Raw genomic sequence first — 16,914 nt, 5'->3', positions numbered from 1 at the left:
TAGATTAATTAGCTTCATGAAAATATATGATGTTATTGCATTACAACGAAATTCTGTGTTTTTAATAATTTCAATGTGAACTTAATAGATTTTGTGCATGATTTTAATTTTTTCTTGCATCTTTCTTTCCTTGAATTTAATGTTATTAGATTGAATAAAAATTCTAAAATAGATAAAGCATACACTACAAATTATACATATGTATATAAAACTTATATAAATTATAATTCGCGCAATTGAATGACGTAATATGTCGGGCAGTGTTCTAGTATTTAAAGCAAAAATAATTATTTGTTTACATCAACATTTTTGCCGGCTTCACAATTTTAATTAAGATCAAAAATGCATGTTGTAATTCTTCAGTCCATATATGCTACATTTGAATACTATATCAATTTTTATATTGTATTCAGTGTTTGCTCATGAGCACAACTAACCTTATACTCATTGTTTCTCACTTTTTTTAAAAGATATTTGTTTTTTTTTCCTTTTGTCTTTTATCAGTGTTAAAGCTATTTTACTTTAATCAAAACTTTTTACGATTTATATTGCTTGGCACATACGCACATTTCTCAACTTTAAGTGCTCATCAAGCGAGTATATAGCCTTATATATATATATATATATATATATATACATTGATACGGCGTTTGTCAGCTTGTATATGTGAAGTGCCTGAGGAGTCTTGTATTATTGCTTGATAATCTTTGGTGCCAAGCAGCAAGGCAACAATAATTTTGATGACGTCTTGTGCCGGAAAATGCGTCAGCCCTTTTATCGCATTTGATTCAATGCATATACAGATATGTACATGTATGTGTATGGAGCATGATTACAGTTTGAAGGTTGAAGTCGGTGTTGATACAACCGTTGTTTGTGCCGTAGATAGAATACCTAAAGAACAAGTTCTGATTACTTTTTATCTCTTTCTCTCTCTCTCTCTCTCTCTTTTCGCTCGTACCCATCAGGCAAGGAACGATTTCGCGCAGTAAATGTCGCTTGCACATGCCATCAAAGAACCCTTTGCAAGGTTATCCAGTCAAAAATTGTCGTCGTTTTATGCAGTTTTCCCTGTAGATGGCAGCCAACAGAAACAGCAACAGCAACAGCAACAACAACAACAACAACAGCGGCTGCAGCAACAATAACAACATTTGCTTAACTATATTTAGACTTGGCTCGTGGTTTTAGTGTCGCCTCTATCTCTCTTTCTCTTTATCTCTCCCTGTGCAACGTTCCACTCCCACTCCCAGTTCTCAATTCCACATTCCCCACCTTTGGCAAGCGAATAACGGCAACTGACGTTGTAAATATTGCATGTTTTGGTCGTTTTCTTCCTTTTCTATATTTAGATATGACATACACACACTAACGCAAATCGCACGCCTTCCGGAAACGTGACAATAGTGAAAATATATACATATATACTATATATGTACTTGCTGTTGACAAATAGTTTTTGCAGGCAAAATTCGAGCGAAAAACTGTCTATTAAAAATAAATTATTCGCTAGGACAAGAAATTTAAATAATATTTCATATTATCTGTTTTCAGCTTTCATAATCTAATCGCAGAAACATGAAAAAAGATCTCTGTGTGTCGACACTCACACAGACGTGCCTTAAGTGAATTGTTGGCTCTAAAAGCTAAATTAAATATTTTATTTAAATTTGAAGGATGCCCGAGCTGTCATATAAACAAAAACATACATACAATATATGAAATCGCTATGTACAAAGATACATAGTACATATGTACATGCATTTATCTAATTTCAAAGCGGCACAAGGCGTACGTAGAAAATCAAATAATAACATTAAATACAGTTGATTCGGACCGCACATGTCGTATATCCACCGCTCTATTCATTTTAATATTAAGAATAAACAATAAAAAAAATAAATAAAACAAAGAAAAACAAGTAAGAAAGCTCTAGTCGAGACTGCTCGACTACGAGATCCCCTGAACCCTTGGAGCAATAGATATTTCAATAATTTTTCGCGACTTTCAGTTTACACAAGAAACACGCACACACACACACACACACGCACGTACGCACACACAGGCATACACACGCATACAGACACACATACACACACACACACGCATAAATACACAAACGCATACACACACACACACACACAAGCAACCACGCATAAACACGCATGGGCTGCAGTGTGCGCTTACTATGAGAACTTAATTGTTTAATAACTTTTTTTATGGACGTACGATCTTCATGAAACTTTCAGATTATAATTATAACATGAATATGCATGTAATTGCCAAAGCACAAGTCTCTAGTATTTGAAATACGCTTATTACAAAAGTGAGGGTGAGGGGGTGAATTTAGAGGTGGGGGGTAAATTTTAACAAAAATCGAAATTGTATAAATTGCATATAAGCATACATTAAAAATTTGGAGACTCTAGCAATAAAGGTGTAGAAGATATAATTTTATAACTGGGTTTCGATAAGGTTTTTTATCGATAAAAAAAGATCGAGATGAGTTATCGATTTTTAATGATAAACTTGATATGCGCGCTGTAATTACGGACATTTTAAAAAAAATTTGAAGTCTCTAGCTCTTATATCTTCTGAAATCGACGCGTTCATACATACGGACAGACGGACAGACAGACGGACAGGGCCAAATCAACTCAGCTCGTCACCCTGATCAAGAATATATATACTTTGTGGGGTCTGCCACGCCTCCTTCTCCCTGTTACATACATTTCAACAAAACCATTATACCCTGATTTCCCATTGAAAATGGGTTCAGGGTATAAAAAAGACAGCAACAGCAATGCTGTGCGCTGAGCAATATCATTGAACTTGTTCAAGGACAGCGCAAATATCGCAGAGAATTTACAGAGCGCTACGAACGGAAACTGAAAACAGAAGAGCGAGAAGAGAGAGCGAGAGTTCACACCGAGAGCTACATATGCAATTGGATTAACGGTTATTTAAAGTTACAATTAGGCACTTGGTTACCGTATATGTATGCTTGTATGTAAATAAATACTGGCTGGCTTTTGTTTTACAGTTACGCTAGGCCGTTCACTTAGATTATTTGTTTATTCGCATTGACGCAAATGACAAAGAGTTGTACGAATGTTTGTATGTCTTGCAGACGAGACAAAAACAAATGTATAAATACTATCGGTATATATTTATATACATATTTACTTACATACATACATACAAATGAATAAACTAAAGAATAACTTTCAACTTGGTTGAGTGCACATACCAGCAGACAATTCTTGACCGATGCAAACTGATAATAAATTTATGTTCATTGCTGTTTCTATCTGTGTGTATGTGTTTAAAAATAAATACGATAACTGGGCGGAATGGAGATGTATATCGCGTCCTCAATTGCTCGGAAAGAAATTCAACTGATCCGAATATAAATCTTTTTTTCGTCTTTTGCTCAAGTGAATCTTTTTGCGTCGTCTATTTGTTGGTTAAATATTATTTTGTTGCAGTTGACGTTGATATGATAAATCTGTTTGAGCATTTAATATAGATTAGATATTAGTGAGCGCTCTGACGTACAAACATACTTACATACATGCATATACATTTATATATACACACATACATATATACATTTTGTATTTGCGAATGAAAGTAAACACAAATTTAGAGCATCGGCATATATACATACACATATACGTACATACATATACTTTTACATATCTATGTATGCATCTCAGAGCATTTCTGTTCTCTTTGGTCTGTGCTGGTCATGCCCTAGTTTTGCACTTGCGCTACTTTCAGTTATAACCGGGTCAATCCAGTGCAGACATTTACTTTCATCTAGCGACGTCATAATGTACATAAATATTTAATATAGCATATATATGTATACATATATGGATGTATATGCAGGTGCATGTGGGTCAATACCTCATAGCCAAAGTACCTTAAATTGAATAAGCATTAATCCAAATTCTGAATCATTTCACAAGTTCGCGAATTTTCGACTCATGCTAATTCACCACAGGCACAGCACGCTCTGTGCCTGTAAGAGAGAGGGATAGCAACAGAAAGATTGCATTTGCAGATTAAGCTAACTAAATAGGCACGCGAAACTAATTAGCTCGAGTTTGCCTAGTCCGTCATTAAAATAAATGTAAATGACGTGATTTATTCAGGATTGAGAATAGTATATCAAAGGATGAATCCTGCGTATATTTCATCATGAATCGTATTTCATTACTTCATTGCAATACTTTCTGCCTTTCTTTTCCATGAACTTGACGGACACTTTTCAGCTATGATAATGAGCAAAACAAAGAGGATAATGGATCACTAGATTGCTCAATTAAAGTAAAGCAAACCCAGTCACGCCCTAGGATGCATTTACTTTGGAAAGTGCAGCAAGTACAACAGAGAAATCGTTGCTTCGTCGACATGGTATTTAATTTAATTACTGACTTTGGTCACACTCCCCATACACATACATGTACATGGACTGTCTGCATGCGCTGTGCCCTTTTTCGGCCTAGATACATGAACTTTGATCTATTTACTAATATTGGGCAACTATTTCTGCACTTACCACAATTGCCATACACATTTGAGTATAACTTTGAGACTTTTTCGTTGTCTTTCGAGTACGAGAGTTTGGAATTTCACGCACACACTTGGACTTGCACTAACACGCACAAACACAGACACAAATGCAATTGATTTTTGGATTTTCGTTTTGGTTGCAGGCTATTTTTAGTGTCTGCTTCACTCGTATTAGAAATGTTTTATATTTATTTGAATGGGTAATTTATTGCTTGCGGGAGGCATTAACACGTCGTTTGGCTTCTTGCTGCCGTGGTCAAATATTGTAACCTCAAACTTTTTCACCAAGTCTGAATGGGACACAGACGAAACACAGCCGGAGGACAACACTTGATGTTGCGATAAATGCACCCACTCTTATTTGCAGCTCAATACACGCTCTCAATCGAATTATTGCGCAAGTAATTGCAATTTAAATTAGTTGTTTTAGAATTGGGGACAAGCGTAAACCCTCAAGCACGAATATTTTTTGTTAAAAGCAGTCAGTGTGACCGTAAGTTTTTAATGTTAAAATACCATACACTTAACAGAGACCATACTAAGCGTATTGAATTCTGTTAAATGTGGAGCATTTTAAGAAATTGTGGAGTAAAAGGCGTATTTTTTGGTACTCTTTTGCTATTTATCGATTGTTGCGAACAAGTGTGAAATTAAAACTAAACTTTACAAAGTGACAACAATCAAGAGGAATGTCAAAACGCAAAGCCGACAGCGCAGAAGGGGGAGACGAAATGGCATCCACAGCAGCAAAAACGAATGCCACAGAGCAGGAGGTAAGCCAAGTGAATTTTTAGCAATGACTGAATTATTAAATGGTATTTCCACAATTTCCGAAGAACATTTTTGTCATTGGCACCGCAGAGCCCCTCAAGGACTACATTAGACTCATCGAAACGAAAGTAACGGTCGATCAGATCGTCGACGACGCGGTGACCAAGGAGAACTTCAAGAGAATCGCAAGTGCTGCCCGCGACGTTATATGGAAACTGCTATTCAGCGACGAGTGCGGCGATGCTGAGTCACAGAAAAAGGCGAGCGAACTGCTCGAAGAACACAAAAGTGACGCAAGCTTTTATGCGCCATGGCCGTACAACGAGTGGATAGTGAAGGTGCGGGACGAGCTGTTGAAGCGGGAGCTCCTCGACTTCTGGCGGGATACGATTGTGGCCAAACAGTTGGGTCCGTGCTGGTCCCGCGACTCGGATCTGTTTGACAGTGAGGATGAGCCGCCGCTGGAGTTCTATGCCCATGCCGGCTGTGTGGCGCCCTTCGCCGCCAGCCTGAAGGCGCGCGCAGCTGAGAAGGCTGCCGCCAGCAGTGACGAGGATGGCAGCCATGAGATCGAGCGTGATTCCAATAATGCGTCTGCTCTGGCTGGCGACTTTGAGGCGCGGATCGGTGCCGAAGAGCCACTGAGCGACTATCGTAACCTGATGAAGCGTTACGTGCTGACCACCGTCATTGTGCCCGACGAGGTGCACAAGAAGAATGTTGAAAAGATAGGCCAGGCGGCCCGCTCAGCCATCTGGCAGCTACTGTTCGAGGGCACGCCTACCGCGTCGGAGTTTGAGAAGGCCGCCGAGCTGTTGCAGGAGTACAAGAGCGACGCTGGCTTCTATGGGCCCTGGGAGTACAATGAATGGATTGTGAAGCTGCGCGACGAGCTGCTCGAGCGCAAGATGCTCAGCTTCTGGGGCGACACGATCGTCAAGCTGGAGCTGGGGCCATGCTGCTCGAGGGATTCCGATTTCTTTGATTCCGACGATGCTCTTCCAGCTGAGTTCTACAACAAGGCCGGCTTCAAGGCGCCCTTTGACTCACCCTAAAAGCCTTAAACACTATTCGAATATCTTTGTGGTTACTAACTTAGTCTAGATGTTGTTTTGCAAAACAAAAAACCATTCGATAATTGTACAATTAAAGTTGAGTTGAATGTAAAAATGAAAATTGCATATTAACTGATAAATATAAATTATTATATTTTTTATGTAAACTTAAAATTATTCTAAACTCTGACAAATGAAGGGGAGTTACATTAGGAGTTGAAACTCACCCTTGTGCTCACACACAAGCATGGTGGATTTGCAGTGTTCACCTGACTGAGTTGACGCTCGCTCTAGCACACACAATATACTCAACTTGAGCACCAATTGTACTCGACACACACACATGCACGAAAAGGCACACATACATATTTGAAAAAGAAGTAGGAGCATGCGCGGGTAGTTAAGAGAAGAGTAATTAATTGCAATAGGAATGTATGCAGACAGTTGTCGTTCAGCTGATTTATCCCGCATATATTGTACATATACATATGTATATGTACAATGCATATTTAATATGCGTTTCTTTCTCTCCTGGCGGCTGGCGGTGGGTGAAAGTTGGCGCCCGTTGCGGTCTCTTGTGCAATATTCGTAATATTCCGCTGTTGGCAATAAATAAAACGTAATTTTTTTTTTGCGTAGTTTCTTTTGCCAGTTAGCCAACATAAAATATGTCTGCTATCCGATTTTCATGGCAATGGCAATGGCAGTGGCAATATATAGGAGCCATAGGAGCCGTTGGCAACGAAAGAGTGAGAGGGAGATAGAGAGAGAGAGGAGAAAGAGAAGCTGAACTGAAGCTGTTGCACCGAACACATTCGGGCAATATTTCATTTTTATTATCTCTCTGCAGAGGCATCTGCAGTAGCAGGAGCAGCAGCAGTAAAAGGCGTGGCAAGCGAAAGTATTGTGAAATGCCAAAGTGTTTGTCTGCATGCATACCCATACATACATAGATATATGATAGATAGATGAAATCCTACCTTTCCTCTATCGCTCTGTAAGCCATGTTTTTTAATTATACATTCTAATTATAGATCAGAAAAGATTTTTGTTTAAGTTAGTTGCTTAAATAATATATTGCCTGCATTCAATATTTTAATCAAATTAGAGCGTTTTAAAATGACAGTGCATGACTAGAAAATATCCTGAATATTTTTCCATTCTAGGCATAATTCACAAATCATAATCATAATCATTTTCTCAGCTCATCCTATGCAGAGGCTAAACTTGTTCTTCGTAAAGCTCCCCCCACATAGGGAAATTATTTTATAGCATTTTTTGTTTAATTATTCCTACAATAAAAGTATAAGGTATCCTTTTCAATATTTCCACATTTTATTAAGATTATATTAAAAGATTTTTATTTAAACATAAATATTCTTATTTGCTAGATCACATTAAAAATATTTGTATTTTTTTGTTTGTTTTGTAATTTTAAATAAGCTCCATATCTAGATTATAGTTCCATTTGTTTAACGATCACTTAATCCTATATATTATAGAAATATATGATCGAAATCTTAGCTTAAAAAGCGATTTGTATCCGATTTGGAAACTGGTTGCTTCGAATAATTTTATTATTATCAATATAATTAAACATAAAGAAAATTTGAAAAATTAAATTTAACTAAACGCCAAAGGAAAATAAAGAAGGAATGGAAGATAAACACACACATACATAAGGATGATAATCGAAAATAGCTTAAATATATGAATTTTGTTGCACTGACTAGAGGACATTTTTGGGGTAACATTTGAGAACTGTTAACAATGAACCAGAACCGTAAATCGTAAACCGTTAACAGCTAACCGTAAAGCGTAAAATCAAGTTAAACAATTACATAAATTCCACTTAACATATATGGGAAAACGCATCAACTTAACGAAACTTCAAATTTGCGTCCTTTGGGTTAAACATCTAAACTAACTAGATCTTATACGAATGGCTCGAATGTTGAAACAGTCTGGCAACGCTGCGCATCATCAATGCAACAGAACGACACTCTAAATTCTAGATCGTTTGATTGAGCTCCATCATGGCCATATATCTCTGGGTATTCTATTCTTCGGCATAGAGCAGGCGGGATCGTGATTTGTGCAGAGTGCGTCCACGTCTCGAGAACGAAGAGGAGGAGGATGAGTGGCCATCTGTGCCGCCAATGCCGCTGTCGCCGCCATCGCTATCGGCGCACTGCCACGACTTGGTCTTGGCCCGAAACAGACGATACTCCTCATTGTGGGCTGGCGCCAGCATCGGCACATAGGCGCAGGGCTCACAGAGATCCGTATAGCTGGCATAGAACTCCTTGTAGCCGTTGTGCAGCAGATACAGTTCCGGATAGTCGAGCGTGGGATAGTTGTGGGTGTGCTCGTTGCGATCGTTGCTGCGCAAGTAGCGCAACAGTTTCGGTCCACGCTCCGAGGAGAATTCGCAGTGGAAGACGTAGATGCGATGCTGGCCAGCGACCTGATCGCACGGTGGGAAGGCGTCCTTGATCTGGGCGCGCGTATAGAGATTGAGGGCGCCACGTATGTGACCGCCGTCGTATTCGTATGGATAGCGACAGTCAATGATCTGGTAGTGATTCTGCAGTTCGGCGAACTCGCCGCGCATTAGACGCGCCAGCGTCTCGCACGAGATGGTCTTCAGATCGCGATGCCGCACGCCGTGCAGCAGCACGGGCAGGGCACACGGCTTACTGAGATCCCCGATCAGCTCCGGCTCGTCGGCCAGGGCGTTCATGATGTCCGCATCGTTCATGGAGACGGCTTTGCGCATGCTAACGTTGCTCGTCTTAACCGGCGTCACGGCCAGAGATGAAACCTTCTGCTGCTGATCGTGGTGCTGCTGCTGCAGCTGATCCTGCTCCTCCTCCAGTTGCTGCTCGGACATGCTGAGGCAACGGCGTACGGTGCGATTGCGTTCCGTGCACACGCTGGTGCTCTTCAGCTGTCCGCTGATCAGTGCATCCAGATCGCCGGGCAGCTTGTCCGGCGGCCGCTGCTCCAGTGCCTCCAGCTCAAACATGGCCATATATTCGTCATCCAGCGAGTTGCTGGAGTCGTAGCTGGACGAGATGCTGCTGTAGCTGCGCAGTGTGCTCGACTTGGGCGTCCCGCAGCCGCCGCCATCCAGCTGAGTGTCGCGCATATTGTGCGCCAGCTCGGTGATTGGCGAGAGGTGGACGGTGCAGTTGCCGCCGGAGATCTGGCGATGCAGCATGCGCTGCAATGGCGATTCGTCGCTCGCCTTGTGCCGCTTGGCCGAGCGCTGTTCCAGACTGGCGACGCCATCGTTGGAGTGCAGTTGCTCCTCCAGCATCAGACTTAGCCGCTTGCTCGCCATGCCTCCCGATCTCGATCGCGATCTTTATGTAGCTCTCTGTCTTTCTTTTCCTCGCTGTTTTTGCTTCTTTCGCGCGTTTTTCTTCACTTTTACTTATTTATATTTATATTGCGCTGTGGCAAAAATCCCAGTCCCAATCCCGCTTTCGATCCCGATCGCGATCGCGATCGTTATTTCGTTTATTTATGATCTTTCCACAATTTTCTTTGGTATTTTGCATGCGGCTCTATTTTTTTCCGATGGTCTCAATTGGCGGCGTTCGTTTGACTTTGCGTTTTGTCTTCGATTTTCGTGCTCTCTTTGCACGAATTTCACTTATCGTTGGCGCCGTTTTCATTTTTCTCTCCTAGCTCATCCCACACGCACGCACACATACGCACCCACACATGCACATGCACATGCACACGCATACAAGCGCGCAGCGGCTTATTGGTAAACAGAGCGCGTTAGAGATGGGCGATAGTTCGATCTTCAACTTTCATTGTTTCAGTGTCAGCTGGCTATTTTCTATTGTTTTTGTTGTATATTTACGCACACATGTATGTATATATGTACATATATTTATTTTTTGTTGTAAATTCACCACGATTTGAATTGAGTCTAAATTTTAATTTGAAGTTTGAACAAAATGTGATTTTGTTTATGCTACATATACTAAAAATATAATAAATAAATCAATAAAAATAAATAATCAATAAATAAAAACAAAGTAAAACGAAAATTTCTAAAATCTTTTAATGATGCTGTGTGTTAGTACAAGTAGTTCTATATTCTTCTAGCTTCTACATGGTTATACTTATGTACGTATGTATGCATGTAGGTGTGCATTTGCGATATCGGAGCCCCGTTTATTTTGGCGTTTTCAACACAGTCGCTGTCCGTGGTGCGCCTGAATAGCAATTTACTTGCTGGCTGTTTGGCTGTCTGTCCATCTGTCTGGCTGTCAGTTTAATCGGCCACGTTTTAACCTCAGCTGTCGGCCTGGCTAAAGCGTTGCTCTTGTCGCCGTTGCCATCGCCTTCGATCTTTAGCTGGATGTCAATACCAAATTCAAGCAAAGTGCTGTCAAAAGATAATTACCGTTTCGGCTCTTGCACACACACCCGCAAATGACGCCAACGCAACAACAACAACATCAACTTTGAAAAATTGTTAACCAGTTTGGTGTTTTGTCATCTCGCTTGGTACATTTCAATAAAACCACTAAAAATGTTGATTAATTTGCAAGATTTTGTTACAGAAGTCGATTTCGAATGAGCAACTAATTCAAGAAATTGTATGCTGACTATGTGATACCCTGTATTTTGTATTTCTCCTTTGATCAGTTGAAGTATTTTTCTGGGATTTCTGTGAGCTTCTTTCATTCGCTTAACTTCAAGTTAACTTCAGTCATGATCAACTAGGTAGGTTTTAATTTTTTGGATGAGTACAACTTTTATACAGATATGTGCAACCAATCAAAAACTGAGAAAGATGTAGAATTTTCTGTTAATCTATCTACAAAGCTTTCAATTTCCAGCACTAGATTTGGCCATGCCCCAATTAAACACATGATTAGTGCCTTCCTAATTTTCAATTTGTCTTGTCTCCTCTTCAAATAAGATCAAATTGAATTATAAGTCTTGCATTTAGCTTTACGAGCTTCAGACGAAATGTTTAAACGAAACATCAACCGGAAACCAAACTAACCAAACTCAGAGTGAGAGTGATGGAATATGATTTTTGATCGGCTGATGATAGCGAAGTATAAATATGTATTAGTAAATAGTATAAATACGTAACAAGTAGTTATGTGATTTCAAATTTTTATTTAAATTATAACATTTTCACAATAATATCGTTTGTCAGATTTCATTACAAAAAGAAACTTTCAGACCTGATAAAGACAATGATAATAATAGGTATGAGTGAATGATATAAAAATGTGAGTGTAGATTGGGCTATGCTTAATGATAGATCGGGTATGAAAAAGTCCACGTTCATTTTTCCGAATATCCGAATATCCCGATAGGGATTCCCAGTTGAAGCCTGGAACATTTATTTGTCACTTTACCAAGGCAGTTTGAGCGTAAAATTTCTAGGCTTTCCCTTGGCGGATTTGGAGTAGTTGAAAAAGAAGCCTCACTCAAACACGTAAAATCTCGAATAGTAGAAACCTGTGTGCCGCTAAGACGACGGCAATGATTAGCCGAGTAGTTTAAATTGAAAGAGTCCGGGTATTCCGGTATGATACGGGACTGACTTGTCTGTGATATGGGGGCAATTGGCTCGAACAACTGGCAGCTCCTTAAGGCAACTCTATTGGCAAATGGGCCGAAGACGTGCCGCATTTGAACAGACAGACATACATAAAGATAGATGTATATACATATATATATATATTTCTCTTTAGTTTTTTTGTTGTTTGCTCAATTATTAATTTGATACGATATAATTGACATGTTGGCGATGCCAAAAGGAAGCACTAACATGAACGAGCTAAGCCGGAGCGACGCATATTAACGCCACACGTTTACTGGCCAAAGACTGGCAATGGGACGGACACTCGATCTTGCCCACGTTCCGTTCACATTCACGTTCCACAGTGGAACACATTGCTCAGCTTACGTTGCAAAAAATAACATCATAATTTGCTGTCCAATCATACAACTACTTATACTCATTTACGAAAGTGATATTGGTTTTGTCTGGCTTTTTGTCCGTCCATCTGTTCGTATGAATGCAATTTTTTTCATTATCATTAGAAGGTAAATATTAATCTATTCCAAGCTGTACCGCATTAACGCAAAACAGCCTATCCGTCTCTCTTGCTGTTCATTGTATTCTAAAACAAGGTATAATTTAGAAGATATGTATGTATATGTGTACATATAAATGTAGATTTAAATATAAAAATAATTTTTGTCAAAAAATATATAAACGCTGTTATTTTGTTATTTAACAAGGTTTTTTGTACTGGTAATTAATATTCAAAAATCAACGGTTACGAATAGGCTCTCTTCAAAATATAGTTGCATAATTTAGGGAGCTGTTATTGTGGTCGTTGGGGACACCATTTGAACAACTACATAGCTGCAGAGATGGATAGAAGAAACGGTGCGGCTGATAAACAAATCATATACATGCATATATGTATTTTTAGCCATTTGTATGAGAGTTTCGCTCTCTTCAGGGCTTTTACGTAAGCTAGATAAAACTACATGCGTGGTATGCTCTAATCATTTCTATACTCATTCACGAAAGAGAAATGAGTATATTGGTTTTATGCAAAGCCTTGCTATTAGTAGAAATTTGGAGCATAGACTCGAGCAATAAAGTGTTAACATTTTCTCAATCCGCTCACTAGAGGCTTGGCAGATTGGAAAATGCAAAGAATGCATACCCGTTGAGTTCCCAAATTTTAGTATACCAAAATTTTTTCTATCATATTAAAAAACCTTTAAAAACGGATTATTATTATTATTATATATAATTATAATTATATTTATTATAATTATAATTATTATAATTATATATTATATATTTCTATTTTGATTTTTATTTGGTGCTTTGTCTTTTGGTTCCACTGTCGCTCAGTCAGTGGCTCTGGCTTTGGCTCTGTCTCTGGCTCGGGTTGGCAGGCGTGTAAATTGTTTTTACTTAATCGTTGCAGACACAAACGCACATGTTGCTTGCAACAGTGTTTGCCGCTTGCTGCTGTCAGTTGGCAGCTGCCTCATGCAAGACTCCGCCCCGCCCCCATTTCCCCTCTCCCACTGGCTGGACGATCCTCCTCTGATAGCTCTCCGCCGTTTGGCTGGCTTTCGGTAATTGCAGTTGGGCCTCTGCTTCTGTGTTACCTGCATAGAAAATTGTTATTGGTAGCTAACTTGTTGCTGCTGTTGTTGTTTTTTGTTGTTGTATCTGTTGGCCAACTTAGTTAGTCGTTCAGACATGCAAATTTTTATGTTTGTGCTGTTGTTGTCTAATATTAGTTGTTTGTTATTTTTTATGCAAATTTTCGTGTTAGTTTTCTTGTTTTCCTTTTGACAAATTGTCTGTTAGACTTAATGATGGAGCGTACGAGTAGGCTGGTACGTTTATATGCATAATTGTCTGCCTATGCAGCGATCCACGAACAACTCTACGACTCCATCGTACACATGTTAACTCCCAGCTGAATGCCATTCGAAAGCCGAAAGTAGCGAAACGTGTTCAATGCAAATTTCATAGCATATGAATTCATTCAGCTGTCTATTACGAAATAATATTGACGGATGTCTGTATAAACTTCATGTGTCAGGTAAGGCTCAAACTGTGAACTTCTTGATCGATTCGCTTCGGTTTATGAACCAAGCTTTCATAGCTATAAATGAAACTATATTAACAAATTTTATCTTTTTGTGTACTTTTATAGCTTATTTCAATACCCTGAATGTATTGAAAATAGCCAATATAGATATAAGGGTTCTGTTAGCATGTTCCGTTAGCTTTAATCACTAGTTCATCAGCTTTGTCTCACATTTTGAATTATTCCGACCAGCGAACTAGTTCACCACCAACAGTTACTCTCTTGTATGTGTTCTTAAATTGATCATTTTCTTTTAAATACCGTTTAGATCATTAGTTTATAATATGTATTACTTGCCAAACTTTGCACATTTTAATCCAGTTCCGGATAATGAACTAGTTGCTACTGATATATATGTACAAACGTATTTTTCTCGTTCATTTGCATTAATTTTCCCTTTGCTCAAAGACTAGTTTTCTACTTTGAACTTGTTCCCCATAGTGAACTAGTTCGCTATCAAGAGCAGCTACTCATATGTGTCTTATGTATTTCCATATTCTTTTTGTTAGAATCACTAGTTTAAAAACTTCAATTCACACTGGACCTAGTTCCGACCAGTGAACTAACTCAGTTAGTTAATTTTTTAAAATTGGCATATTTTATTTTCATTAATGCACTAGTTCCAACTAGGATGAATCGGTTAATGAACTAGTATCACAACATTCACGAATCTAATTAAAGTTTCATAAACAAATCGCACAAATCGCACGAATGAATTTGTAGTTCCTTTAGCGAACTGGTTCGCCGCACAGCCTTCGCTGCACTCGCTGGTCGCTTAAGTGACTTCTTTCATTTAGAGCTGCGGCTAATTTGTATAATTTTGTAATTTTCTTCTTATGAATAATCTACAAGATGCTTCCTTTGCTCGAAATTGAAAAGAAGTGCAGGGCGAAGCGCTGCCCACTGATTAAAGGCGATCGGTTTAAGTATAATATGTGAGTGGTGCGAGTGGTGCGAGTGGTGCGAGTGGTGCGAGTGGTGCGAGTGGTGCGAGTGGAGTGAGTGGAGTGAGTGTTGCGAGCTGTGAGTGAAATAAATGGCTTCATAAAATTTTGTAACCATAATTTAGCTGAGCACACGAAACAGATGAGGAGAGTAAATTGTTTTATCAGTGGATAGTTTCTGGCCTGGCCGGGCCTGGCTTGGGCTGGGCTGGGCCTTGTTGTTGGCTCATTTGCTCTGCCTCGCTAAGGAAATGTTTCTGTAGGCACAAAGTGTGGCCATTAAGCGATACATAATAATTAACTGAACAAGGCTATGGCATGGAGCTCTCGGGCCAACTCCAGTTCCGAGCGGAATGCAGCTGCCAGCGGAAATTGTTGATAAGAGTCGCATGATAACATCATCAATAGTCTTGGCCCCGGGCCTCTGTGCAATTATTTAAATTATATGTATGGCATTTGTGTTCGTTTAAAATTAAATTAGTATAATGTCGTGTCCTCTCTCTCTGTGTATCTATCTCTCTCTCTCTTTGATTCGTTCTCTTCGGTTACAGTCTAAAGTCTATAATCAGACGGGTATACCAACTTGTCCATAATTGGCAGCTCTTGAGCAAACCCAGTCACACCATCTCGCATGCTTTGTCGGCTTCTGCTCATCACTCCCGATATGGCCAGTAATTATATGGCCCGCTGCGGCTGGCGCATCTGCCCAGAATTATACAAGATTTTAATGATGATTCGAGCCATTCAGCACACACATCGGCCATAAACTAACAATTAGTTTTGCAACTGATAAATATTTCATTGTCAATTATTTCGCGCTTTGCAATTATGAAAAAAAAAACATCCGTCTTCACTGGAGCAGATAAGGCGATTTTCTGTCTCTTTCACCCATGGCTCAAGTAGGATTAGTCAGAGACACCAAAAGATCTCATAATAAGTATAATAAGTATAATTATATTTTAAATCTATTATATTTTCAAATCTAAATTTTTTAAATGTGTTAATTTATTATTAGATATTTATTATTTATTATAAAAAAGGTCATTTGAAATGCAATCGGAGTCAATCTAGTAAGAAATTAAATAATCTGTATATATGAATTTAACGATAAATTTTGAATTTTATAAATATAATTATAAAAATGATATAGAGCTGTTAACAGTCGATTCTATATTTATATATATTATTCTAAAAATATATTTTAAATTTTACCTTTTTTATTTTAATATTTGATATATTATAAATTACAAAAATTTTAATTTACAAATTAGTTTTAGTTCGAATTTTCTATATTAGTATTTTAGGTTTAATGAATTAAATATTTATTAATTTAACTTTAGATTTTCGATTTTATTTTTAAGCAAAGTTGTTATTTGTATATTTATATATACTTAAAGTTATTGTATGAATGGCCTTTGATTTATAAACAATTTTTCCACTTCATTATAGGCTTTTCTACGTGGCCATTATGATCGGCAGTTAAGATGTTATTAGTTTTTGGCTTATAATTGATGTGTTTGACAGGTTAATTTTAAAGTTTTCTCTTAACGCGGGCTTATCAAAATCATTAGCAGCAAGAAAAATGGCTAAAACAAAAGGCAAAGTGTGTAATTTTTATGGCCAGCGCAGACATACAGACAGACACACACACACACACATGCAGACTGCTATGGCCAGGCACTCTCAGAGGTAACACAATTTAACACCGCTGCCAATGTAGCCATCAGGCGGCATGCAATGTTCGACTAACGAGCAAAAACAACAACAACAACAAAAGCAGCAGCAGCAGCAACAACAACAACAACAACAACATGCCCCTGCCTGCTGCCGTGCTGTGGTAATCAATTTTAAAATTTATGACAAAATTTGCAGCTTTAAATTATGCCA

At 38.7% G+C, this 16,914-nt stretch overlaps 2 protein-coding genes across 2 annotated transcripts; one reads left to right on the top strand and one right to left on the bottom strand.

Moving 5' to 3' along the window:
- Positions 1 to 5,199: 5,199 nt before the first annotated feature.
- Positions 5,200 to 6,568, top strand: LOC6576965. The gene is made up of 2 exons (XM_002002905.4): positions 5,200 to 5,354; positions 5,418 to 6,568. Exons 1-2 carry the CDS (start codon positions 5,271 to 5,273, stop codon positions 6,405 to 6,407), a joined length of 1,074 nt encoding a protein of 357 aa, XP_002002941.2. The 5' UTR covers positions 5,200 to 5,270; the 3' UTR covers positions 6,408 to 6,568.
- A 1,381-nt stretch (positions 6,569 to 7,949) lies between these two features.
- LOC6576964 (cdc25-like protein phosphatase twine) lies at positions 7,950 to 10,326 on the bottom strand. The gene has a single exon (XM_002002904.4). It carries the CDS (start codon positions 9,751 to 9,753, stop codon positions 8,467 to 8,469), a length of 1,287 nt encoding a protein of 428 aa, XP_002002940.2. The 5' UTR covers positions 9,754 to 10,326; the 3' UTR covers positions 7,950 to 8,466.
- Positions 10,327 to 16,914: the final 6,588 nt, after the last annotated feature.

The sequence above is a fragment of the Drosophila mojavensis genome, unplaced genomic scaffold (genome assembly GCF_018153725.1).
Source record: "Drosophila mojavensis isolate 15081-1352.22 unplaced genomic scaffold, ASM1815372v1 contig_36, whole genome shotgun sequence".
Taxonomy (NCBI): Eukaryota; Metazoa; Arthropoda; class Insecta; order Diptera; family Drosophilidae; genus Drosophila; species Drosophila mojavensis.
Note: the sequence above shows the minus strand (reverse complement) of the source record. Positions and strands in the feature narration are given on the sequence as shown.

Excerpts from the sequence above, each read along its gene's own strand:
- LOC6576965 (XM_002002905.4), top strand. The coding sequence starts at position 5,271 with ATGTCAAAACGCAAAGCCGACAGCGCAGAAGGGGGAGACGAAATGGCA. Across the intron at positions 5,355-5,417 it reads CGAATGCCACAGAGCAGGAG|AACATTTTTGTCATTGGCAC; the intron begins GTAAGCCAAGTG and ends CAATTTCCGAAG.
- LOC6576964 (XM_002002904.4), bottom strand. The coding sequence starts at position 9,753 with ATGGCGAGCAAGCGGCTAAGTCTGATGCTGGAGGAGCAACTGCACTCC.